General features: G+C 39.6%; 1 protein-coding gene across 1 annotated transcript; it reads left to right on the forward strand.

Annotated features, from left to right (window-relative positions):
- The first annotated feature begins 2118 nt into the window (after window positions 1-2118).
- On the forward strand, window positions 2119-24898 carry LOC132546810 (uncharacterized PE-PGRS family protein PE_PGRS54-like). The gene is made up of 14 exons (XM_060210526.1): window positions 2119-2182; window positions 2482-2747; window positions 5804-6029; window positions 6268-6327; window positions 8174-8926; window positions 9861-16961; window positions 17295-17429; window positions 17540-17563; window positions 18019-18261; window positions 22365-22484; window positions 22874-23113; window positions 23225-23467; window positions 23970-24107; window positions 24414-24898. The coding sequence occupies exons 1-14, from the start codon at window positions 2119-2121 to the stop codon at window positions 24713-24715; spliced, it is 9915 nt and encodes a 3304-aa protein (XP_060066509.1). The 3' UTR covers window positions 24716-24898.
- The last annotated feature ends 1683 nt before the right edge of the window (window positions 24899-26581 follow it).

Raw genomic sequence — 26581 nt, forward strand, 5'->3', positions numbered from 1 at the left:
GGCGAAGGCATCCTTTGGTAAGGCAGTTCAAAATTATATTCAAAGTATTTAATGGACCCTTCTGTAAGTCTTGTCACATTTCACTTCCAAGAATTATCCAAATTTAGATATTTCAGAGGTATGGTAGACTATGTATCAACAATATAGCCATCAATTTTAGAAATAACTGTTGGCCGAAATATAACCGAGCAAAGTTGATCTTGTAATCGATAAGTCTTAGGGAATATTTGTATTGATATTGGGAGTTAGAATTGTAACTAATGCTTGTAATTCCACTCTACTTTTACGTTATTCTTATTGTTCAACTAGACGACGCAAAACTTTAAATTGAGCTAGTGCCATAGTTGTGCCACTTTGTCATATTGTTACCATGGAAACGAAGCCAAAACATTCAAATTAGTGTTTTCTTTCCTTCCGTTCCAGGCTACAATTTCTTGACCATTCAATTAACTCTTTAACTTTGTTAGGTAAGTGCTCTGATTGGGCCTTTTGCTTTTGACATTTCATTTATTTTTGTTACCATGGAAACATGACAAAACATTGGCGTTAATTTCCCTTTCCGGGCTACAACATAGACACCATACAACTACGATCCACCACTATTTCCTGTATGTATTGGGTTATTCCATACTTCTTTCTTACTGGACATTTTTCGTTATCATTTTTATTGTGAATTTGTATGATACTACAAAGCATAGTGTTGCATAAATTTGTTTATGGACAATACCAAGCTCTATTCAAGTCTCGACAGTCAAACGGGTTTTCCATAATTTTGTTAGTAGTAGGCCGTGTAGTGAAAGTAGGAGGCTGGCCTGCTGTGTGTGTAGTCGTGTACGGAACATTATGGGACTGGATTGGTGTAGGCGGCCAAATGATCAAAAGTAGGCGGTCAAATTGGCCGGCGACCGGCTCTTCTGGAAAACCCTAGTCAAACACCGGATTACACACTAACATAAACTCATGCTATAATGTTTACGTATGACTTGAATTCGAGATGCAAGGAAATTTGATAATTGACAAAATGTGTTGCATTTTGCACTAGCGTTTTCACTGTATTGATTCTTAAAGGTGATGATAGCATTACATAATTGAGTCGCAAATGGTTATACCCGTGTATATATTTTACAAATAGCTGGATACAGCAGATAGTGAATGCCATGCTTCGACTCCTTTTCCTTTTCGGACATAATGCAAATTGCAATGCACTATTTATGCCCAAGAGGTGGAGTGAAAAAGTTTTAAGCGGTTAGACACCAATCGGTGTCGTTGCTTCCACATGCAGTGCCTAGTTGCTCTAGTTTGAAGTTAAATGGCAAGCTGAGCTCGTGTCATCAGACAAGCTACCATACCAATATAAACTTGCTTTTGCTGTAGTTTGACTGTCACTATAGTAGATCACTCGGATGTGCCATTTATATAAATACCAGCAGTGTATCATAGTAAGGGTATAAAATTTTTAAGTTAACCTTTAAAATCTTAATTGCATTGTGATGGTAAATTAATATAATTTAATGACATGAACAGGTCAACTTACCACGTATACTTACTGGATCTAACGTTCCAAGAAATTCATGTTGCAATGTCAAACAAGTATCGGGAATTTAGAAATCGCTCTCATTCCTGTCTCGGTTGAATTGAAAAACTTCACAATTTAGTGTTTTGAACATCTTGTTAACCAGAAATTCAGACTCTTTACATCAAGTTTATATAACATGTAAAAATGTGAAATATCATTTGAAGCAGCCAAGCGATATTGTGAAATTCCATTTTAAAATTTAACCTTTGCAGTTGTCTTTCCTCTGCTTAGGAAGTGTTTATAATTAAGAAATATCTGTGGCCATCTTTGATTTCGACAGGTTAAGTTCTCATTTCTTGAAGTGTTCTTAAAATTGTTTGTCCAGTATAAGTGACATTATGGTGAATTGGTGGCAGCTTTGAGCCTGTCGAATTGAATGTTTGAATTGGGTCATCCTAAAGTGGTCCTGAATGTGTGTTACCCCATAGTATTTCGTGATCTTGTGTGAAAATCCTGAATATTTCCCCTCCCTTTTCAATATTCCCCATTCTTTATAGAACTGCATGAAACTGAAATGTTACATTGGTTTTCCAGCCGGAGGAATGGCTCTGTCAACATTAGGAGTGCTGATAATAGCGGGTTTTGTACAGTGTGGTCTCGCTGATAGTAAGCATATACTTTCCTCTATAGCACTGAACCTTATAAATTTTATCCCCTAATCTTATAATTCAAATTTCATTTTGAGGTTCACCATGACAATCTTGCTTCAAATGCCACCAAATTGACATTGTTCAACTTTACAATGTATATTACTTCTGGGGCTTGTTCAACTTTAAAATGTTTATTAATTCTGGGGCGTGGCCAGATATTTTGTATATTATCTTGCTGTCTCGTTTGATTGGAAGAATTGGAATAAACCAATATTTGTAAGATGTCTTTTCTGATTTAATGCAACCATTTTTCAGTGTTGAGCTATGGCTATGAGGTGAGAGAAAGAGGAGATTTCTACGGTAAATTTCCTGGCGTACTCCTCCCAACAGCATGGTTAAACAAAGACATTCCCCTTGCTCGGGGGGGAATGGTGTACTCTGTTCAGTTTAACGTGGAACCTGGCATTACTGGCACATGCACTGGCAGCATTCTTGTATGGAAAGAAGTCACATCAACAGAATATTTATTGGAGTATATGCAAGACATCATATACGATAATGCAAATCCTGGTATTCAAGAGGTATGTAGTGGTAGGATAATTAGGTACAATCAATTTATCCAATTGTTTAACCTTATCTGATGCAATGATTTCAATTCTTTTATAATCTATTATCAGTACCTTAGTATTTTGTTTAAACAAACGATTGTATATTTCTAGACTATTGTTAATGATAATTCTAGTTAAATGAGGTATATTGGCTTAGTTACTAATTAAGTATGACATTAATGAATACATTTCTATGAATATTGAGTATAGACATCTGATTATGTAATCAATTAACTACAGCAGAAAGCCTAATAATCGTATGGATTTTGGATTTTAAGTTTTCCCATCATCGGTATATTATCTTCCAATATTTTGGTATGGAATGTTTTTATTGACTTTAAAAAGTTGAAAGGTGTCTGTCCTGTAAATAGCACATTTTTTTATTTTCAAATTTAGTTTCATCGAGTGGTGGAGCACTAAATAATGGAACATAAGTAACAATTTCAACTTTTCCTGCACTTAATATCTAGGAATTAAAGGATACTATATACCACATGATACCACATGTGGAAAAAAGTTGAAGATGTCTTGTGAAAATTTACTTGTCAGAATTCTTTACTAAGGATGAGAGCCATGACGAAGTTATCAGAAAAAAGTTAAATACACAAATGTAGTAAAAATATACAAGGGAGATTTTCTTGATTTGCCTTTTACACATCAACCCAAAAATGTCGCGCTCATGGTGTTGATGGCCTCCCACCTTAAAATGTAAATCATTGTGTACAAAGTGTATTAATTGGAGTTGCACTGTTCGCAAACGACTGTTACCCACTCATTATTTGAGACTAGAATTGCATATCAACCATTTCAGAACTCTTCAAAAATGCCTTGCAACTTATCACATGATCAGATTAGCATTGTAAAGTTAAATGCGATTGTCTCTGCAAATTCCTAACTATGACAAAGTGAATCTCTATTTCAGATTCACAATTTCACTTAATGGTATAAATGTTGCATTGGAGTTTTGATGAAAGTAGCTATTTTTAGCTTGATACTTGGCTATATTTCTAAGTGCCTAAGCTATCATACTCCAACCTGAAAAATACTTGGTACCTACACATCTTTATCTCTGGGAGTCAAATTTCACCTACATTTTGTCAGTTGGGGGCATCGTTACAAATTTAGGTTTTAGTAGGAAGTTTTTAGCTCTATATTGAGCTAGAGTTAAATTTTAATGTGTGGTTGCCTTCTCAACCCTTTGACTTCACCCCTTGTCATATAGTACTACAGCTTAATGGTGTCCTAGAGTTATTCACCCCAATTTAAAATATTTCGGCAGAAGAGTGCCTTGGAACATCATGCATTGTTATACCAACATTAAATGGGAGTTTTAATCCCAATAATGGAGAGGCAGATACAGCTCGTAATTCCTAGTATCTGCATGCAACCTGTAATGTAAACAATGGTCACCTTAATTAGAAATGTTATCACAAATTTGTATCCCTAAACTAAACATTTCTTTTCAATGTCTGAAATTCTTCAGTGCCACAAGTGATAGGAAGTGTTCACTTTCCTTGACATCGGGGGAAGCCTTCCAGCAAAGGGACTTTCATTAGGTCATCACTCCCATCTCCATACATTTCTCTAAACAGAAACCCATCGAGTGCCAAAGACAAAGTTAAGAAAAAAGCAAAGAAACATTGGAAGACAACAAGCTTTTATAATAGATGTTTCTGTAGATGTTTGCTAGCTTCGTCTTTGAAGCACCTGGCTATACTTTAAGCTTGACTGTGCCTGGATATTGTTAGTAATCTTATTAATTATAAATATAAATAAGTGCTGTGATTGAAGCTCAATGTGTCTTGCTATTGATTTACCAGGTCAACCGATCAGTCTGTTCAACTTCTGAAACCTTTCGACCAGTTTTAAAGGTTCATGTGATTATTGTCAAGATAAACCAAAACGGCAAATTAAATAGTCCTCTCCCCCAGAATTTGGATGGCACAAAGGTTTCAAATTGGCTCCAAATGTTTCAAATTGCACATTTCATGTGCATTAAGCATTTCTTTCTTTTGGATCTTAACATAGGATAACGGTTTTGTTCAATATCTGCATTATATGAAAGATTACATCCATTACCTGTTGCAGTATACAACTCCAGGACTGTTAGTCCCTTGAGCCTCAATTTTTGATAGGACCCCCTGTAATACACTGGTGTTGCTTATAGGTTAAACCTATAAAGACTACATGTATGGAGAACTTGCATTGAGGGTAAAATTGATAAATTTGACAGGTCATAAACCCACCAGGAATGTCCATTCCTGTAGGATATTAAACTAAAACAAAAGAATGAAAAGATGCAATGAAATAAAATGTGATTCCTGAACATAGATTACCAACATTGTTTTCTGAGCAATAGTACGCGTTCAGCCGAAGCCGGGTGTCATCAATCTCCTCATACTCAACGTGTTTGTTACCTGTTAAGAACTGTTAATTATCCAATTAGCCAAGACTTTCATGCTTAAGTCTGATACCGGTGTGAATTTGTTTACATAAGGTAATTAAATATGTTAGTGTCAAGATGATTGGTTTCCTAATTATCAATGGATCAAACCACATCAACTGTTTCATCGCGGTAACCAGTAATCAATTAATCTTTCTGTAGAAAATTTTTTTTTTTTTTAAAATCTGACCCCAAAAAAGTACCTGCGCACTATACCCGCAAATTTACGGTATTACCATCAAAGATGATGAATTTATATAAGTGCAAAAGACTGTACAATCTTTAAGGATTAAATTGTACCCATTTAGCTTGTGATTGTATTTTTCTGATATAAACACATTTTTTAATGTTAATCTGATCAAATTTAACCCCTATCTGTAGATATAACTCCTATCTCTAAACAGACTAGTCTATGTAAGTGTTACAACCTCCTGAAGGTATGGATTGAATATTAGATTTGATTAAGAAATGATTGTGCAAACATAGCAATATCATAGCTTTGTTTACCTTTTCTAAAAGTTGTGACACTCAATCTGCCAAATCTAGCAATTTGATCCTTTTAATCCTAGTTGTATTGTTTTCGTAGGTTGTCTTTACTACACCATATCAGTTGTGTTACGATGCCGACAGCTTTATTGGATGGAGTTTCAATGAACTCGTTGGTCCGATCTCATTGACTGCTGCAGAGAGTAGTATCAACAAGACTCATTTGACATACATGCAGTCAGCTCTTGTCAAAGGCACAATCTACGATACATTTTTCACTGCACCTTATAGCTTTTCATTTGCAACAATGGTGAATAGCACTGGAGGTAAGTTCATTAAATTGTGACTGTAAATTGGAACCCAAGGTCTGGAGTGCAAAAAAATACGGCTTTCATTCACTCAGACTGCTCATGTGATTTAACTTTCTATTGTGTAGTGGCATTGTGGTGCCTTCAACACTTAAACAGAATTTAACGTGAATTCTAGTTTTTCAGTTAATGGTTTTTTTAAAAATCTTACCACATTGTTAAGTTCAGTATGGTACAATAGCCTTGTATTTTGCAGGCGACAGACCCTCATCAGTAAGCTGTGGCAACTGCTTTGTCGGACCTTCAGGAGCCCAAGGTGAGAATGTTTTACCTTTATAACGCTACTCCTGCCTAATGTCTGGGTGATTTCACTTCATTTCGTCAGACATTAGGGAACGGCTAATGTCCATAAGTGATCCTAAAATTGGACCCAACCGTTCATTTTGGTTCCAGATAATATATAATCCAACACTAATCTTGAACAAATTACTAGATTCCATTGGTATAAATATTTAATGTTTATTTAGGAAAATTTCTGTAGCCTGTTCGACCTGGTGGCCACACAAGCCCGTTTTGTGACATGATTGCACAACTGTTACATGAACATAAAATTTATAGGTTTCTGATACTTTTAAGGAATTTTCAAATTTTGAATTCAGATTTGCTGGACCATCAACAAATTTGTTTTTCTATCCAGAGTAGTTTACAACCATTGACAGGAAAATTTGAACATTTTATCTTTTATTGGAAGTAGTTTAAACTTTTAATTGCTACTTCAGTTTGACAATTTATGCAAACATTGACCCAGGCTGGCCCCCAATGGCTGTTTGGGAGAGTAGGGGACAATATGGGCAAAATTGACAAATTCAAAATCTTCCCAATACAGATGAGGTAAAACCAAATGCTCTTTTTGAATGAGTCTTAGTGCTTTACCCATATGGTTATGTTGAAGAATTATCAACAAATCTTGCTATAAGAATCATATTTGAGCATAATATAATTTTCCCTTAAATAGTTAGTACTTTGTTTGAATTACTAGTATAAGATCAATTTATGTGCACATTGATCTTGGCTGACCTTGTTGGGCTGGTGGGTGTTAAGGCTATCAAATTGATTGATACCAAAATGATGGAATTATTGAATAATTATTGAATAGTTATTGAATGGAAAAGTGTATAGGAAGATTACATTTTTGGGTGCAATTTCAATTTTAAGATTTGGTTTGAAGCTTTAAACATGGAAGTCATTTGATGTTATGTTTACATTTGCACTACTTCTGCAATGTAGGTAACATTTCAGTTTAGTTACTATGGAGATTTGTGGATGTAAAAATCAAATTGAAAATAAGTACTTTAGCAGGTAAGTGCAGAAACATTTAGATTAGTTTTTTAGGTGGAAGCATCACCAGATTAAGTGTATTAGAAATTGTGAGTCAAGAGTTTTGTATATTAAAAAATTTTGAATAAAATGCAACAAACTTTTGAATTAACATGGGACTTGGTAAGGCAAAATATATGGATCGATAGGTAAGGCATAAGTTATTGCCAAGTCTCTAAGGAGACCACTGCATGTGGGAAGGAATGAGGTTACATAATAGCATTCCTTGTGAACAGTTGGTTTTATAGGAATATTGCCCTTCACAAATTTTCTGAGGGGAAAATAGATGTCCTCTTCCAGATGTTGGAGTAATTGGGCCTTAAAGGGGAACTTTTTTTGTGTACATTTATGAAATGGTTATTTTGGAAGTCTTGAGTTAACTATGATTTGATTTATGCATCCTTGTCCAGCAAATTGATAAAATTTCTATGGACTAGAATCATACAATTCCACATGGGAAACAAATACTGTAGTTTCAGAAATGAAAGAACTGGTTTTTATGGAAATTGCTTATATTTAACTTGCACGAGTTGGACTGGCAACCCAGAATTCACTGTTTTGCATTTTTGGAAAAGTTGTTCCAACTAGTACTGATCACTTATTTGCCCAGATGGAAGTTCATGAGTGGTCCTAATGTGGGAGGATAGGTGGCTCCATTTTTAGTTCCTTTTGGGGAATTGAACCCTAGACAAGGTCAATGCATTACCGCTAATATTTTACATTTTCCTTGGTTGTCAATTGCTCAAGCCTTGGCTATCCTTGATACAAAATTCTGTCTGTTATAGGTCCTACTGGAAGTACTGGGGTAATGGGACCTGTGGGAGAGACTGGAATTACTGGTTACACTGGTTTCACTGGAGAAAAGGGTGTAGGTGGTGAAAAGGGACAATTTGGAGAAACTGGATGGACTGGACCAACAGGAGTGACTGGAGACACTGGTGTAGGGTATACTGGAGAGACTGGAGTAACAGGTGCTGAGGGTAGCACTGGTTTAAAAGGGGCGTTGGGAGAGACTGGACTCAAAGGAGACACGGGTGCAATTGGTGCAACTGGACAGACGGGAATAAGAGGTGAAACTGGTGTGAAAGGAGTTGAGGGAGAGACGGGACTATCTGGAATCAAAGGTGAAAAGGGACAGTTTGGTGTTTCTGGTATTAAGGGACAGCTAGGAGAGACTGGTCAGAAAGGAGACTTGGGTGAAACTGGTAGTAAAGGTGAAGGACACACGGGTCCAGTAGGTTCAACTGGCTTAAAGGGAGAAAAAGGTAGACTTGGAGAGACTGGTATAGAAGGACCAACGGGTGAAGTTGGTATACAAGGATATACTGGTGTAAAGGGCGATACTGGAGCTGTTGGTACAACAGGACAGAAAGGTGACACTGGAGCAGTTGGTAGCACTGGTCTACAGGGAATCACAGGATTGGTAGGTGCTACTGGACCTTCAGGTGGAGAAAAAGGTGAAAAGGGAGACTCGGGATCACAGGGACAGATAGGACTAACTGGATCTGTTGGAAGCACTGGACTAACGGGAATACAAGGTAGGATATAGCAACATACAAAATTTATTCACTACTAGATACACGATATTGCTATTATAGATGTGTAATTGCTTTATACATCTAATCCTTACATTTTGGGTAGGGATGGCATAATTTTGCCTATTCGTCCCAGTGTCCTAAAGTAATGACATTAGCCCCTTTATTCCTTCATATTCCTTCAGTGATTTTGATAACTAACATCAGCTTTGAGTAAATTGATTTTTAGATATGGCAAATGCAATATAGTACATTGCCATTTAGTTGCTGTTTTTACAAAAAATTAACATTGCAAATGTTTAGCAAGGGAGGCTATAGGGCCTTGGCTTGCAGATCTATTTGGATAATGTTCAGCTGCTGACAAGATTGTTTACATTTCTGATTGTGTTCAATTGTCCTAGATTTGTTTTTTGAAATGCCAACATGTTTAAAGTTGGTCATAGCTCTACAATGGACTGTAAATTGGCATTTGCCTTCATACACTTTCATGTGTAGATGCTAGATGCATTCCGTATAAATTTCCAGTTTACAGCCTATTTACAGTAATGTACATGGGGCACAATTTGAAATTGGAAATTCATTTATCCTAAGTTTTGTGAGAAATGACAAGTATTCAACAATCCCTGCAAACTTTTGTACACAAGCAGTGACATCAATTTTTGCCTCTTTTATTAAGAGATGTACTATTGGGGATACAATGCAAATTCACACATTGGGATTTGGAATACTTTTGGTGAATCTGCTAATCCCTTCATTATCAAAGCATAATTTCATGATCGATCATATTTAATTTACAGAAGTTAATTCACTCTTGAACATGGCTAAAGTGGAAATTTATCTAATGTTTTATATAAGTTCATTTGATTTGTCAATCATTACTAAATGAGAACTAACCATCCCCATCAATTGAAATGTAATTTGCCCTTTAACTTTGCAGGTGCCACAGGACCTGTTGGCAGTACTGGGGCAGTAGGAGTTAGTGGAATCACTGGCAGTAAAGGAGATACAGGTGCCACAGGTGTCAAAGGAGATGCTGGTTCTAAAGGAGAGGTAGGTGATGTAGGAGTGTCTGGTAACACGGGTGTCGCTGGAGCAACAGGACAACAGGGAGACAAAGGAGTTGTTGGGGATACTGGACCAGTCGGGTCTACTGGTGTGGTTGGCGATACTGGAAGCAAAGGTGAAAAAGGAGCTGATGGTATTGTAGGGTCCACAGGCCAGGTGGGTGCTACAGGTTCTAAAGGAGACGAAGGTAGCACAGGAATTCAGGGATTGACTGGACAGGTTGGAGCAACAGGCTCTGTAGGGAACACTGGTGCAAAAGGATCCATAGGCGACACAGGAATACAAGGTCAAACGGGACAAAAAGGGCAAACAGGAAATACTGGCATTCAGGGTTTGACAGGACTTGTCGGAAGTACTGGTGTTCAAGGTTCAACTGGGTCTACAGGAGCTAAAGGAAATACAGGATCAGTTGGAGCTACAGGTTCCATTGGTGCATCTGGATTTACTGGCTTAACTGGCGACACAGGACCCAAAGGAGAGCAGGGAGTTGTTGGTGACACTGGAAGCAAAGGAGAAATTGGATCAACTGGACTTATAGGTGCAACAGGTGCAGTAGGTATGACTGGGTCCAAAGGTCAGACTGGTGACACTGGCATTCAGGGTGTTACAGGACAGGTTGGAAGCACAGGATTAAAAGGAGAAGTAGGGAGTACGGGCCTAAAGGGTGAAGTAGGAGCAACTGGTGTTCAGGGATCAACTGGTTCAGTTGGTGACACTGGTATACAGGGAGTTGCTGGAGCAACAGGACAGCAAGGTTCAAAGGGAGATGTCGGAAACACCGGATCAACTGGGGAAAAGGGGGCCACTGGAGAACAGGGCATCACCGGAGTAGTTGGTAGCACTGGTAGTACTGGACAAGTAGGTAGCACTGGTCTTAAAGGACAGACTGGTGCTACAGGAGACATTGGACCCATAGGAGACACAGGAATTGTAGGTGCAACAGGACAAAAGGGAGATCAAGGAAATAAAGGAGACACTGGAGCCACAGGTGGAGTTGGAGCAACGGGAAATGTGGGGAGCACTGGACAGATTGGAGCAACTGGACAAAAAGGAGACCAAGGATTAACTGGAAATACTGGTGCACAGGGACAAATTGGAAATACAGGTTCAAAAGGACAGATTGGTGACACGGGTGTTAAGGGTGATACTGGAAGTCAAGGCCCAACGGGAAGCAAGGGTGATGATGGTGCTCAAGGTATACAAGGATTAACTGGGCAAGAAGGAAGCACTGGTGCTACGGGGCAAGTAGGAGACACTGGCATACAAGGGGTTACTGGACAGGTTGGTGATACTGGTGTTAAAGGTGAAGTTGGAGAGACAGGACTACCGGGAAATGATGGTAATACTGGGGCCACTGGCATACAAGGTCAGACTGGGACTGTTGGTGCTACAGGTTCCACTGGAAGTGTTGGTGCCACTGGATTGAAAGGGGAAACTGGAAATGTAGGAGCTACAGGAGTAGTAGGAAGCACAGGACAAAAGGGTACAATAGGAGCTACTGGGATACAAGGAAACGTGGGTAACACGGGAGAGAAAGGTAGCCAAGGCATAGAGGGACAAACAGGTGCTACTGGAGTAAAGGGAGACCAGGGAGTCCAAGGTATTGTGGGACAAACTGGATCTTCTGGGGCAAAGGGACAATTTGGAACTACAGGCATACAGGGTGTGACGGGAGATAAAGGAACAAAGGGCGAAATTGGATTAACTGGATCTGTTGGGGCCACTGGTATACAAGGACAGACAGGAGTTTCAGGGTCAAAGGGAGATCAAGGAAACATTGGTAGCACTGGAATTAAAGGTCAAACCGGTCAAACTGGAGAAACCGGTTTGCAAGGAGTTGAAGGAATTACAGGGACCACAGGAGCAACAGGAGATGTAGGTAGCACTGGACCAAAGGGTCAGACTGGAAATACAGGAGCAGTAGGTGCTACAGGTCAAATAGGCACATCCGGACAAAAGGGTAGTAAAGGAGAGATTGGCATTGATGGAATCACTGGATCAATAGGAGACACTGGACCTGTTGGATCAACTGGACCCAAAGGCATCCAAGGCTCAAAGGGCGATGTTGGTAGTACTGGTGTGCAAGGGCAGATTGGTTCCACTGGTGATAAGGGCGATGTTGGCGATACAGGTTCCAAAGGGGAAACTGGTGCAGTTGGTGCTACAGGATCGAAAGGAATTGCTGGAGATATAGGTAACACTGGACAGAAAGGAGATGTTGGAGCCACTGGGTCTATTGGTATCACAGGTAGCACAGGACCTAAAGGACTGAAAGGAGGTGTGGGTGCCACAGGTGAAAAGGGTCAAATTGGAAGTACTGGGCAAAAAGGGCAAGATGGACAGAAAGGAGATCAAGGTGATCAAGGTCAAGTTGGAGCTACAGGAACACAAGGTGTTGAAGGCGTTACTGGAAATACAGGCCCTAAGGGAGAGGATGGTAATACAGGAGTTCAAGGCTTAGAAGGACAGACCGGAAGTGTTGGGGCCACTGGTCAGGTAGGAGCTACTGGTATACAGGGAGTAACTGGACAGGTTGGTAGTACTGGCAGCAAAGGACAGGAAGGCAGCAAGGGTGCAACAGGCGCTGTTGGCAATACTGGTGTACAGGGAGACAAAGGCAATGTTGGTGATACTGGATTGCAAGGTGAGAAAGGTCAGACTGGAAATACTGGCTCTACTGGTATTCAGGGTATGACAGGAGTTGTAGGGGACACAGGAGCACAGGGAAATGTTGGAGCTACAGGAATTCAAGGTACAACAGGATTGAAAGGTTCCAAAGGAGATGTTGGATTAGTTGGAAGTACAGGTGTTCAAGGCATTCAGGGTGATACAGGACTTCAAGGGATTACCGGGTCAGTTGGTGCCACAGGACTGAAGGGTCAGTTTGGTAATACAGGGGAGAAGGGACAGATTGGAGACACGGGAGTAAAAGGTTCCCAAGGCATTACAGGAGATTCTGGTCAGAAAGGAGATGTTGGATCAACAGGGCTTCAAGGATCAACAGGAGCAGTTGGTAGCACTGGTGTTCAGGGAAATGTAGGGAATACCGGACCAAAAGGAGATGAAGGCAACACTGGAGCCAAAGGAGAGCAAGGCATTGTTGGAGACACTGGTGTTGTAGGGTCAACTGGTAGCACAGGTCCAAAGGGTGAACAGGGACAAGTAGGCAATACTGGCATACAGGGTGTAAAAGGGGAAGACGGCAATACTGGACCTAAAGGTGAACAGGGAGTGGTAGGAAACACAGGAAATGTTGGAGCGACTGGTATTCAAGGTGTCACTGGTGTGGTTGGAGATACTGGTCCGAAAGGTACTCAAGGCATTACGGGAAGTACAGGAGCTAAAGGAGATGTGGGTGCAACTGGACTTGTTGGCGATACTGGTATCCAGGGAATCGCTGGTGATGTAGGCAACACAGGACCTAAAGGTAGCATAGGAGACACCGGTGTAAAGGGAGAACAGGGAATTCAAGGACAAAATGGAGATACTGGAACTAAAGGCCAAACTGGAAACACTGGTGCTACAGGCATTCAAGGAGTTGATGGTAATACTGGAGCTAAAGGACAAACTGGCAATACTGGTTTAAAAGGTGAAACTGGAGCTGTTGGAAGTACTGGCATACAGGGACCAGCAGGAAATACAGGTGTTGCCGGTGTTTCTGGCAATAAAGGTGCAACAGGAAATACAGGACCAGTGGGGGCCACAGGATCTAAAGGGGATAATGGACAGCAAGGAGATACTGGTGAAAAGGGAACTAAAGGAGATGTTGGCCTTACCGGAGATGTAGGATCCACAGGTCAGAAAGGTCAAACTGGAAATACAGGCATACAAGGTTTGACGGGTTTAGTTGGAAGCACAGGACAAAAGGGACAGGAAGGAGATGTTGGAAGTACTGGCCCTAAAGGTACAGATGGCAACACTGGTGCAAAGGGTGATCAAGGAGATGCGGGAGCTACTGGTCAACAAGGAATAACTGGAGATGTTGGCAATACTGGACAAAAAGGACAAACTGGAGTCGCAGGATCAAAAGGAGACCTTGGCAACACTGGGGCAACTGGACTTAAAGGAAGTGATGGCAGCAAAGGTGACCAAGGACAAACTGGTAACACTGGAATTCAAGGAGTATCTGGTGTTGCTGGTGATACTGGCGTCGAGGGTCAAACTGGTAATGTTGGAGCCACTGGACAGAAGGGCGAGGGAGGTGAAAAAGGTTCCCAGGGACAGTTTGGCGAGACTGGTATCCAAGGTAACAAGGGAGAAATGGGAATAACTGGACCAAAAGGACAAACTGGGATGACTGGTGTGCAGGGTCCAATTGGAGATAGTGGTATTAAAGGACAGACTGGCAGTATTGGTGCCACAGGAGAAAAAGGACAGACTGGCAATACAGGAGTTGTAGGTGCTACAGGAAATGTTGGCAGTACAGGGCCAAAAGGTCAGACTGGAAACACAGGTTCAAAAGGTGATACAGGTAGTGTTGGAAATACAGGTGTACAAGGACCCACTGGTAATACAGGTGATAAAGGTGACATTGGGGCTGTTGGAGACACTGGTGTGAAAGGACAGATTGGCAATACTGGACCCAAGGGATCAGTCGGTGACACGGGTATACAGGGTATGACAGGAGCTCAAGGATTAACTGGAAGTGTTGGTAACACTGGAGCAAAGGGCGATATTGGTAACACAGGACCAAAAGGATCAAAAGGTGAAGTGGGAAGCACAGGAGTACAAGGTCAAACGGGAATTCAAGGACAAACTGGCAATGTAGGAGCAACTGGACCAAAAGGTATTCAAGGAGTTGTTGGTGACACAGGTGTGAAAGGTGACCAAGGAAATGTGGGAAACACTGGAGCCAAAGGAGACACTGGTAATACTGGGGCGCAAGGAAATATTGGTTCTACTGGATCTAAAGGAGATAAAGGAGACCAGGGAATACAAGGGCAAACAGGTTTAGTTGGTATTACTGGTGACGTGGGTCAAACTGGAGACACTGGCGTCAAAGGAGAACAAGGTGACACTGGTAATACAGGCATTCAGGGACAGACTGGTCAGAAAGGAGACCAGGGACAGGAGGGAAATGTTGGTGATACTGGCTCCAAAGGTGACCAAGGAGACAAAGGACAAATGGGTTCAACAGGTAGCATAGGGAGCACAGGTTCAAAGGGACAAATGGGTAATACAGGAGTTCAGGGAAATAAAGGAAATATTGGGCAGACTGGACCTCAAGGAACAGCTGGAAACACTGGACAGAAAGGAGACACTGGTAACGTAGGGGCTACAGGAGTAGTTGGTGTCACTGGCAACACTGGACAAGTGGGAAGCACTGGTGTGCAAGGAAGTGTTGGAAACACTGGACCAAAAGGTGACCAAGGAGTGGAAGGAGACACTGGCGTTAAAGGAGAAAAGGGTCAGATTGGCGATACTGGAGTGAAAGGAAATGTTGGAGATACAGGAACAATGGGAATCCAGGGAGTGTCGGGAACTACTGGTATGACCGGACAGGTTGGTAATACTGGAGTAAAGGGAGACCTTGGTCCGGTAGGATCCACTGGTCAAAATGGTGAAACTGGACTTACAGGACTTCAAGGATCAACAGGAAACACCGGAGAAAAAGGAGGAAAGGGTGAAATTGGATTGTCTGGTGTAACTGGTAATGTAGGAAACACAGGAGAAAAGGGCCAAATAGGAAACACTGGTGCAATTGGTGCTACTGGACAGGTTGGAAACACAGGTGCTGTAGGAGCAACCGGTAATGTTGGAAACACTGGACCAAAAGGAAGTGATGGAAACACTGGACCAAAAGGTGATACAGGTGCTGTTGGGGCAACAGGTGTTATTGGCAATACAGGTGTTGCAGGTCAAACGGGTGCAGTTGGGAACACCGGTGCTAAGGGAAATGTTGGCGATACAGGACCCAAAGGACAAACTGGACAAGTTGGTGACACTGGCATACAAGGAGAAAAAGGTACCAAAGGAGATGCAGGTCCTGTTGGTGCTACAGGATCTAAGGGCGACATTGGCAATACTGGATCCACTGGTCTACAAGGAACAACTGGATTAACTGGTGCTAAAGGAGACAATGGCCAAAAAGGTGATACAGGTCAAACTGGAAACACTGGTTCAAAGGGAGATCAAGGAGATCAAGGGCTTACAGGAATTCAAGGACTTACAGGAGATATTGGAGACACAGGTCCTAAAGGTCAGACAGGAAATACAGGAGTTTCTGGTGATAAAGGAGAAAAAGGCAGTATAGGTTTAACAGGAGATGTTGGGAGTACTGGTTTGAAAGGAGACATTGGTATTACTGGTTCAAAAGGAGATGAAGGCTCTACTGGAGATGTTGGTGCTACAGGACCCAAAGGAAATGATGGAAACACTGGTCCCAAAGGAGCTACTGGTAATACTGGTAATGTTGGTGCAACTGGAATTGTAGGAAGTACTGGTAACAAAGGAGAAATTGGAGATACAGGTATACAAGGCGTGACTGGAGATATTGGAGCTACAGGACCTCAAGGAAGTATTGGCAACACTGGATCAACAGGACCAAAAGGTGATCTGGGAAATACTGGATCAACTGGACAAAAGGGTAGCAAGGGCGAGGACGGCCAGAAAGGAAATATAGGGAACACCGGACCAAAGGGAGAAACGGGTGCCACTGGTAATGTTGGCTCAACAGGTCTTAAAGGAGATCAAGGTGTCCAAGGACTCAGCGGAGTATCTGGTTCAAAAGGTGAAACGGGGGCTGAAGGGGCAACAGGTCCAAAAGGAAACCAAGGCGTCACAGGAATTCAAGGAATTGCTGGTAATACTGGTGCAATTGGCAACACTGGAGCAAAGGGCGACCAAGGAAATGTAGGAGACACAGGAATACAGGGACAGAAGGGAGATGATGGGGATATTGGTGCCTCGGGATTGACTGGTGCCATTGGAGCTACTGGAAGTATTGGTGATACCGGACCACAAGGTGTCAGTGGTAAGTTCGCTTAAAAATTAAGGTGGATACTTGAAATGATTACCTCAATAACTGTAGTCATGCATGCCATCCAAGTGAAGTTTAAATTTCTAGACTTCATATTGAGACTTGGATACTATTTGCAACAATTGATACCATACAAATGAGATAAACCAGTTATGATTGGTATCTATTGTAGCTAGGTTCAGGATTAATTAAAAGAAGCAATCATAATGTGCCTTGAGCAGGATTACATATAGGACTTAACCAAATACATTACCTATAACATCAGCTTTAGAATTAATGCATTGTAAATTCTTTAACGATTTGAATACAACACTTCATTTATTTCAGGTGTTACGGGCTTAGTTGGTGACACTGGACCAAAAGGTGATAAAGGTGATGTGGGAGACACTGGTATGACTGGCTTAGTTGGGGCAACTGGACCTAAAGGCGACAAAGGAGACATAGGAGATACGGGACCAATAGGTACAAACATCAAAATTGTATTGAAATATTAAAATGATCAGTTGCTCGTCACTTTTCGCAATGATCGCCAATACCCAACATTTAATTTTCATATTGCTTGTATTTTACAGGTCACACTGGCCCTGAACCATCGGGTAAGTAATAGTTAATTGTTGAATTAAGTCGTGACCAATTTCACTACTATCTTGGGTAAGGTTCAACATTTCCTGGACAAATGGATATTTATAGGGTTTTACTTTTCTGGTGGAAACTGTCCTTTCGATGCACTTGCCTTGGCAAAAAAGTGTCGTTTATAAAAAAAAAAACTGGTATGGGTAGACAAACAAATCTGAAGGTGTATCCACTTCTATTTGTTACTGAAACATTTCCAAGGCAAGCAAGTAATGAATGGATTTCAGGATATGTCTACCATGTTATGTGTTGGTCTGAATGTTGATTTACAGGTACTTAATGATCGTTATCATACTAGTACTTGCCAAACCAATAATCCTAAAGAACCTTCAGAGATGAAAAGTCGTCCCAATTCTTAACCCTAAGCATTTTTAGATTTCTTCAAACCTTAAAATATCACTTGAAACATTTGTTGCAGTTGTAAACAGCTGCTTGACTGGTAATGGAGGATGCCAGCATAATTGTCACAATATGTTTGGAGCCTATCATTGTAGCTGTAATGATGGATATACTTTAAATGCCGACGGCCACAATTGTGACGACATCGATGAATGCGCTGAATATGGACCATGTCCTCAAGTCTGCAGCAACAATGATGGTGGTTATACCTGTAGTTGTCGCACTGGATTTAACCTGCACAGCGACCAAAGAACCTGCATCGGTAATATTTATCCCAATCTTGAAACTAATAGATTCTCATTAGTTCACCTGATAAAATCGCTTTAACCTAATGCAGTTTCACTAGTGTCTGTTGGCATCCCAGCTGAAAGGTTCAGAGTGCTGGTATGTTTTCATCCTACACTACTTCTGTTTGGTATTATAATTGAGCAAACTGTAATGGATAATGCAAGTTGGCTTTGGATCATTCATTGCATTTGTTAAAACTCCCTTTTAGATTCTTTTAGAGGAAAATATTACCAATTTCAAATGGTTTAAATTGAAAGACTAAATTGGGAAAGGACACTAAAATGGGTTACATTTTCACTTTCATTCAAAAGATGACTAGATTACAACCAGCTGAGATGTTTATCATCCAGGGCTTAAAATTTCGTGGTTCCAAGCCTCTGCTGTTCTTTAAATGTCAGTATACAGTAGTTAATTCGGAACTACTTTTGCCGAGACTTATATGTACTTGCGTTGATTTTTTTCCGTAATAAATGTCAAATACGAGACTTCAAATGTCTCGTCTTTCCCACTAACCATTGCGAATGACAAGTCGGCCATATATACCAGCATGAAACACAATTTGCACCGAGGGATACGTTTTACCTCGGATCTGCTTGAATTTCCTCAATTAATGGTTGCTGCATGTATACAATGGAACACAATGGTGATGTGGAAGAGGAATTATCTTGCTGGATAAATCGAGCATAGACTGCAATCAGTAAGGAATTTTCATTTTCTTGATAATCTTGGGTTCTGTTCTCTGACTAGACAGATCTAGTGTTCAATCGGCACAACGTAGTTACCAAAAATTAAATAAAAACGGGCTTTACATCTATTTAAGAGAATAGGAGGGCTTCATTTGTGCAGAAATTGGGAATATTTAAAATGTAACGCCTTTAATTGAGGATATTCAATGTTGATGCAAAATTTCATGCGTAGACAAAACAATATTTCATGGATACAGAATTAAATCTTAAAATGAGCAGAAATGTAGATGCCCTGCCTAATTTGATTTAAAATAAACTTTACTTTTTGTTAAAATGGGATGCATTACTTTTAAAAGAGTTCTAATATTCTACAATTTTCTTGCAGACATAGATGAATGTAGCAATGTTACCGTTGCGTTGGAATGTGCACAAACCTGGTCATTGTGTGTGAACACACCAGGATCATACATATGTGTTGGTATCAGTTTAACCAGATTGTCCAGCTTTCAATCAAGTGGTAGGTACAACTGACTAGTCTACTGCATTGCACATTTCAATTCCTATGAATTAGTTTTACTATTTGAGACCATACAAGATTTTGAATTTGTTTAATAGTATTGCAAAGTAAAATGGAAATGCTGTATAATCACAGGAAAGGAAATTGTTAATGTTCTTTTGAAGGCAAATTTTTAACTGGTGTAGGCATGCTATAAAAGTCTATTCACTTTATGTTAAATATAGTTGTCAAATTGTTTAACATGATCTACAATTTGCTTCTAGATGGTAAATCCTGTCAAACTGACAATGGTGGATGTGATCACATTTGTACACAATCGACCAATGGGCATCAATGTTCCTGTCATCCTGGCTACCAAATTGATAATGAAGAGGGTCTCGCCTGTGTGGATATCGACGAGTGCGATAGTTGGCCATGTCAGCAAACCTGTGTTAACACAGAGGGCTCCTTCCATTGCAGTTGTGATGAAGGCTTTGAACTTGCTCCAGATGGACAAACTTGTCAAGGTGATTAGGAAGTTTCAAGGGAAACCCAATCTTTTTGTAATTCAGCAAAATGTATTATATGGTTAGTCTCTGCTAAATTTGCAATGCAAACTGATTCAAGAAGAATTAGTTGCCAGATAAATACATAATTTTCCAATGTCTTGTAACAATGTCAAATTCTTTTCAGTGAGGAATTCTTGCTCTGATGGAAGTAATGGAGGATGTGATCATGTCTGTCTGCAGCTGTATGGAGCACGCAAATGCTCCTGTAGACAAGGTTTCAAGTTATCTTCAGATGGCTTCACATGTGATGATATCGATGAATGTTCAATATATCGTCCCTGTAAACAAGTTTGTGCGAACATGGAAGGTGGATTCGACTGCAGCTGCTTTCCAGGCTTTAATCTTGATGCTAAAACTAATGAATGCAGAGGTAAGTTATCGATATCGATCTAATCCTATATAGTTGCATGGAAGTTCCATTTACCTAAATCGAATTTTTGAAACTGTAATTTGAAATTTGCTCAATTCTAGCCGTTTAGAATTCCCAATGACTTCCAAAACAAATCCGTAACAAATTGTAAATCTGATGCTGTATCTTTTAAGTTAGCTTCAGTGATAACCATATGGTTTTCTCGCATGCCTTTTTTTCCCCAATGAACCAGATAACATACCATTTTAGTCCAACTTTTGGCTGAATGTTACCAACTTGGTAATGCTGTGTATGGACACAACTTGCTATTTCTCGACTCGGCAAACACACCTTTTAGACCTGCTCAAGCTTATTTCTTGTGCAATAAACGCAAACAAGCTAGCTTTAAAATTGGTGTTTATCTGCATCTTCATTCCAGATATAGATGAATGTCTCGATCAGGAATCCTGTCCTGATTATGGGTACACCTGTGTCAACACTGCCGGTTCTTTCAGCTGTGTAAATCTTCTAAGAAGCAATTTGAATGATCTACAGGAAGGTTAGGAATTGAATTTTTTCATTTCTCATATGGTGCAAATTCATGTCCAAATCTTGAACAGTTCATGTTAAATGTACATTATTGGGTATCAAAATGTCTCACAATTACTGCATAAGCTGCATTATATCTTGCAGATTATGAGATGGGAATGGACGATGATCCAGGCAGCGAAGCACTCACCCCAGCAGAGATTAAAGCATCCACTTTATCAAGCTCTCAAATGATGATTATCATTGGCGTAATGGGGGGAATCATCCTCCTTGTTGCAGTTGGTGCAGCTATAGGTTGCATGATAGTGTATCAACGTGTGGAAGTCAGTCGACGCAAGGATTCTTTGGCTGGCCTCCTTGTTCCTCCATCAAACATGCGTAGTGCTTCGACCTGTGGTGATGTAGAGGCACCACCACCAGGGACATTCAATCCCTAGTACAAGTGGACTGAAACCAAAAATTTGACTTGTTACATTAGATAAAACATACTTCGTTTTTGATCTCTTTACTGTTTTTGATCGCTTTACTGGACAATCAAATAACTTGTTGTTGAAAACTAAATGTCATTCAACCATAGTGCTAATTATGAAGTTTCATTTGAAACTGAATTTTACCTTTTCCTTGTGAAATGGCTGCTTCTGTTGGTAATGTGATGAATTTCCATTTGGAAACTGATTTATATCGAGCAGATTGGCAAAACATCAAGTTTGATGCATAAAGCAGCAATCTTTCTGTAATAAAAATGTAATAAAAAAATTGTGTCTATTTTCAATAGTTCTATATGAACTTTGCCTACTTTTAGTATGTAAATAGAATACTGAAATGACAACTTTCCAAGAAAATGACTGGTACTATACATGAAGTAAAATTGTAACACCGCTCAAGGAATCGGGGTTAATGTGATGGCCAGTTTGTGCTGTATAATGACAAGTTGGTAGGCATGAAGTCGGACACAATCTTGCCATCAGATTAGCCCCATGTTGATCACCATTTGAAATCAAAATATTGAAAATGTTATTGGATTGCTGTATACCCCAGTAACAAATGCATGTAAAATATATTTCTGGTCCTACTGATGTGAATTAACTGATCCTGTAGGACATCTGTTCATATTTTGATAATTAGTCCAGCATTGCTTGTTGTATTCGAATATTCATTGTCGAAGATTCTTGATTCAAATCGTAAATCTTCAGAAACCTTCATCAGAGCTTTGAACTTTAATTAGCATTGCAGTTGGTTGGGGCTCAAACAGGTGGGTAGATCGGTTAAAAGTAATTGGAATAAATTGTTTTAAAATTTCTAATTTGGAGGCCAATTCAGAAGGGTTGCATGTAATTTAATGAAGTGGCAAGTATGTTGAAATGTATGAAGGAAGCTCCAACACCTTTTACATTGCATATGTAATCTGTATACCATTTCCTGTTTTAGATATTGATGAGTGCTTAAATACTACAGTCTGCACGGACAATTGGTCGCAATGCGTCAACAACTTGGGATCTTACATCTGCATCTCCATCTCCATCCGGCTGAGGTCCTTTTTCTCCAGTGGTATGCATCAAAACCATACATAAGACGTATCTGAACATCTGAAGCATGCCTTGCCAGCAGTGTTTGATCTTAATAGAAGCTTTGTATTTGTTCTAGTGCCTTGTCTTGCCATATTTAATGTAACTGCCATTTTTAGTTCCTTGCAAATACATGTAGCTTATGTAAAATGGTATCTCATCAAATAAGTTTTATTTTTGCCTTCTCTGCACCATAAGTGTTGAGATTCAACTTTTGACATGTAAGTGAACATCTGTTCTTGAGTACAGAACTGCTATTAGATAAAATTGGTATCTATACTGCTGAAGATATCGGTTGATATTGAAAAGTTCTTGGGACATTAGAATGTGATGCCAGTGCTGGCAATATTAATGTATGTATGTTGTCTTCAGAGGTTGTGTCTTGTGAAAACAATAATGGTGGCTGCTCACAAATTTGTACGGAAGTCAGTGGTGGGTACGAGTGTTCCTGTCATGAAGGATACGAACTGGACGATTCGGGCCATGGCTGTTTGGACATCAATGAGTGCAAGAACTGGCCATGTCAACAGATATGCAACAACAATGAAGGCAGCTACACATGTAGCTGTGATGACGGTTTCCAACTTGGTGAGGATGGACAAACCTGTACAGGTATGTCACTGGTTAAACTTTGGTAATTTGGTAATTGGGATAGTGCTAACAGTCGAATAGGATACTTCATTTGCAGTGTGAAATGAATCATTAAAATTGTTTCTATTTCAGTGAGGAACTCTTGTTCAGATGGAAGCAATGGAGGTTGTGATCAAATCTGCCACCAGCTGTATGGCTCTCGTTTATGCGACTGTGGACAGGGATACAAGTTATCATCGAATGGTGTCACATGCGAAGATATTAACGAGTGTACCATTTATGGACCATGCTGCCAAGCCTGTAACAACACTGTAGGAGGATTTCATTGTAGCTGCTATGAAGGATACAGAGAAAATGGCACAAACATTTGTATAGGTAATTTATTAAATTTGTATGGTACATGCCTCGTCCAACTTAGCAAAATTCATTTTGCTCATTTCTAGCTTTATCTGGCCAAAATGGCAAATGAAATCCTGCTTCTGCACGAATGATTGGATTTTGACCAAATTTGGTCAAACATTCCTGAGTAAAGAGTAATCAGTTGCCATTTGAACGATACAGGCCTGATGCATGCCTCTATAAACGATTAAATTACAATCTACGTTTTCTAATTCGGTAAACCTTGATAATACTAGGTCATAATTGGGATTAATCGATTGAACAATGTTTACAAAATACCAATACTCTTGTCCTTCCAAAGGCATCAATTTGAAGTGAATGTCCAATTTTGAGAATTTCGCATTAGTAAAAGCATGACGATAAACTTGCATGCTGTTAATGATGTAATGTATTTTGATTACTTGTAAAGCAGAACATGCGACCTAATTACACATAATTTATAACAATTTTGAAATATTGCTTACTATGATCTTTTCAGATATTAATGAATGTGAAGAAAATGATCAGCTATGTGATCCGAACTCTGCATGCCTCAACTGTCCAGGATCTTACAGCTGCGTTTCCCTCATTGTTGTTGCTGAGGATGACCCACATTCGGATTCAGAATTTCTAGACGGTATCACGAATCTGATTTGTATTCGATTCTTGGGGCGTTTAAGCTTAATTATGAAACTAAAAAAAAAAATGAATCTTTATCAATGCAACTGTTCTGTCAGTCTTTCAATGGGGATGAGTTTATTTTCATAAAGCTGCTCTCGCTTGTCAATTGTAATTAAAACTTTAACCCTTGGACCAAAGAATTTCAAATGCACTTTTTGGCAACCCATCCCTAGAAATTAGAAATATTTAACTTGTCGAAATTTTAGGTTAACATTTGAAATGCCATTGCTTAATGCACCAAATAAGTTTTGATCTATTACAGACCAAGTAGTGGGAAGTTCCGATACAACACCTGCATCTAAAGAATCTGGTCCCACTAAGGAAGAGTCCATATCTGCCAGTACCCAGCTGATTGTGATAATCTGCGTGATGGGTGGTGTTGTATTGCTCCTAATTGTTGCTGCTGCGGCTGGCTTTATGATGTTGTTTAAACACATGGATAGAAGGAAGGACATGAAAGATCCAGGATCCCATTATAACAGGCCCCGATCTGGTGATGTTGAGTCTCTACCTAGAGGGGGATCTTGTGTTGGAGAACAGAGGAGCTACACTTTCAACCCGTGATTTCATAGTGCTATTTTAAGAACTTGATGCTCGAGATTTGGACTACTTACGAACTTCAGCTCATAGAGAAGTGCTAATGTGTATTTTTAGAACTAGAAACACTAGTTCTAGTGAAATCGCTTTTTGCTTTTGCCTTTAAGATTTTCAGACTTTGTCGTCGCAATACTACAAAGGAATTTCACATCTGGTTGAGTTTCATAGTAAATGCTTGACATGATTTCTTCGCTTGTTTTTATTTTTTACATTCAACTGACAAATATACTGAAGGCTCTGTAAAAATTTCAAGCCTGTTATTTAAAAATTTGTTTCAAAATTGCATAATGTGAAATCAAGGTTTTTGAAAACATACAAGTACTTTTACGAACTTAAAACTTGTCAGTGGCCATATAAATGCAACAATCCAGAAAGGCAATGAAACCACTTGCCATCTAGTTAAAAGCCATCAATATTCTCTGTAAAATATAATTGGGTTATCGAACAACTTAAAGGTAAATTGAAATTGCCACGTGTACGAGGGTAATCTCTTGGACAGATTTCTTTCCTACCTTCCCTCCATTCGGATTTTGGAAAATTTGTTGATGGATCTTGGCACAATTTAAAAAATGACTTGACATTGAATCACAACTTCGTTCCTGAATGATTGATCTTGTCAGATATGTCTCAATTGGTCATATCCAAGTACCTGACATTGTGACTTATCAGGATTTTCTGCCCCATAGATTGTTTATCATAGCAACTATAAGTTATGCATAGTCCCTGTGGATAAGGAGGGAACCAAATTATGGAGGCCAAGTACAATGGAAGTCCGTACATCAGCAACTTTGATCTTTTGCATTGGAGGAAAGAACAGCAACATGGTGATAATCGCTCAGATTGCTTAGTCCAACTTGACACAAAGAGGCACTTGCTGTAGAATGGTGGAACCATGCTAGCAACTAGGCAGAAGTTTATAGGAAGATTGTCAAGATGGGAGGTTTTTGGTCCTTGATGCCTTGGGTACACATAACTCGCTTCATCTGAACCTAGCGAAAATCTTTCGGACAAATCCGAAAACAGATTTAGTTCATAGGGTGTAATGCGAGTAAATTAATGGGTTTTTTTAAATGTTGCATGTCAAATGTACTGGATACCCATTATTAATATTGGAAGATGTAGTGTTATTGGGTCTTGCTGCCATTAACTAGGATGAAATTCAACCATTATCATAAAGCATCAAATTTTAAAGGGACTGTCACAGGGTCAAGAACAGAGGTGGTTTTAGATGGTTTTATTCCTATGAATTTAGTCATTTAGGTTAAATGTCCATTTTATGAAGTGAATCAAACTGAGTATAACAACCAAATGAAGCTAGACGTAATCATCTGGACAAAGACGTCTTAAAATTCTGATAATCATACTGACCTGATAATTATACAAATAACTGGAAATTGCATTCAAAGCGAAAATTGAACAGAATATCTAAATGACCAAAGAGTCGTTTACTTGACCAGAATTTGAAAAAGCATTCTTTAGTAATGAATTTTAATTCATAGTGGAGTTGGATGGTCCTTGTTTACGTAACCATCCACTTGCTGGCAAATATTAAAAGATGAAAAATGCTAGTTATCAAATACTAAATCTATTTAATGTTTAATTGAAGTAATTTTCGTTGGCATGGAAAAGGGCAAGTTTCTTCAGAACAATTTTTTTAAAGTTTCAATACTACAGCATTGAAACTTAATACTAAGTTGCAGGTTGTACCAGGCGAGGTATGGGTTGTACTATATGGTTAACATGGATTTGGAACACCGGGATTTGAGGATTGGCAATAACGTTATTTTCAGATTAATAAGTATGATTGGTCGATGAACTGTTTGGTCTGTCTGT

The sequence above is a fragment of the Ylistrum balloti genome, unplaced genomic scaffold (assembly GCF_031769215.1).
Source record: "Ylistrum balloti isolate Yb309-2 unplaced genomic scaffold, AGI_CSIRO_Ybal_v1 Utg369916, whole genome shotgun sequence".
Classification (NCBI taxonomy): Eukaryota; Metazoa; Mollusca; class Bivalvia; order Pectinida; family Pectinidae; genus Ylistrum; species Ylistrum balloti.

Excerpts from the sequence above, each read along its gene's own strand:
- LOC132546810 (XM_060210526.1), top strand. The coding sequence starts at position 2,119 with ATGGCTCTGTCAACATTAGGAGTGCTGATAATAGCGGGTTTTGTACAG. Across the intron at positions 17,430-17,539 it reads AGGAGATACGGGACCAATAG|GTCACACTGGCCCTGAACCA; the intron begins GTACAAACATCA and ends TGTATTTTACAG. Across the intron at positions 22,485-22,873 it reads GAGGTCCTTTTTCTCCAGTG|AGGTTGTGTCTTGTGAAAAC; the intron begins GTATGCATCAAA and ends TGTTGTCTTCAG.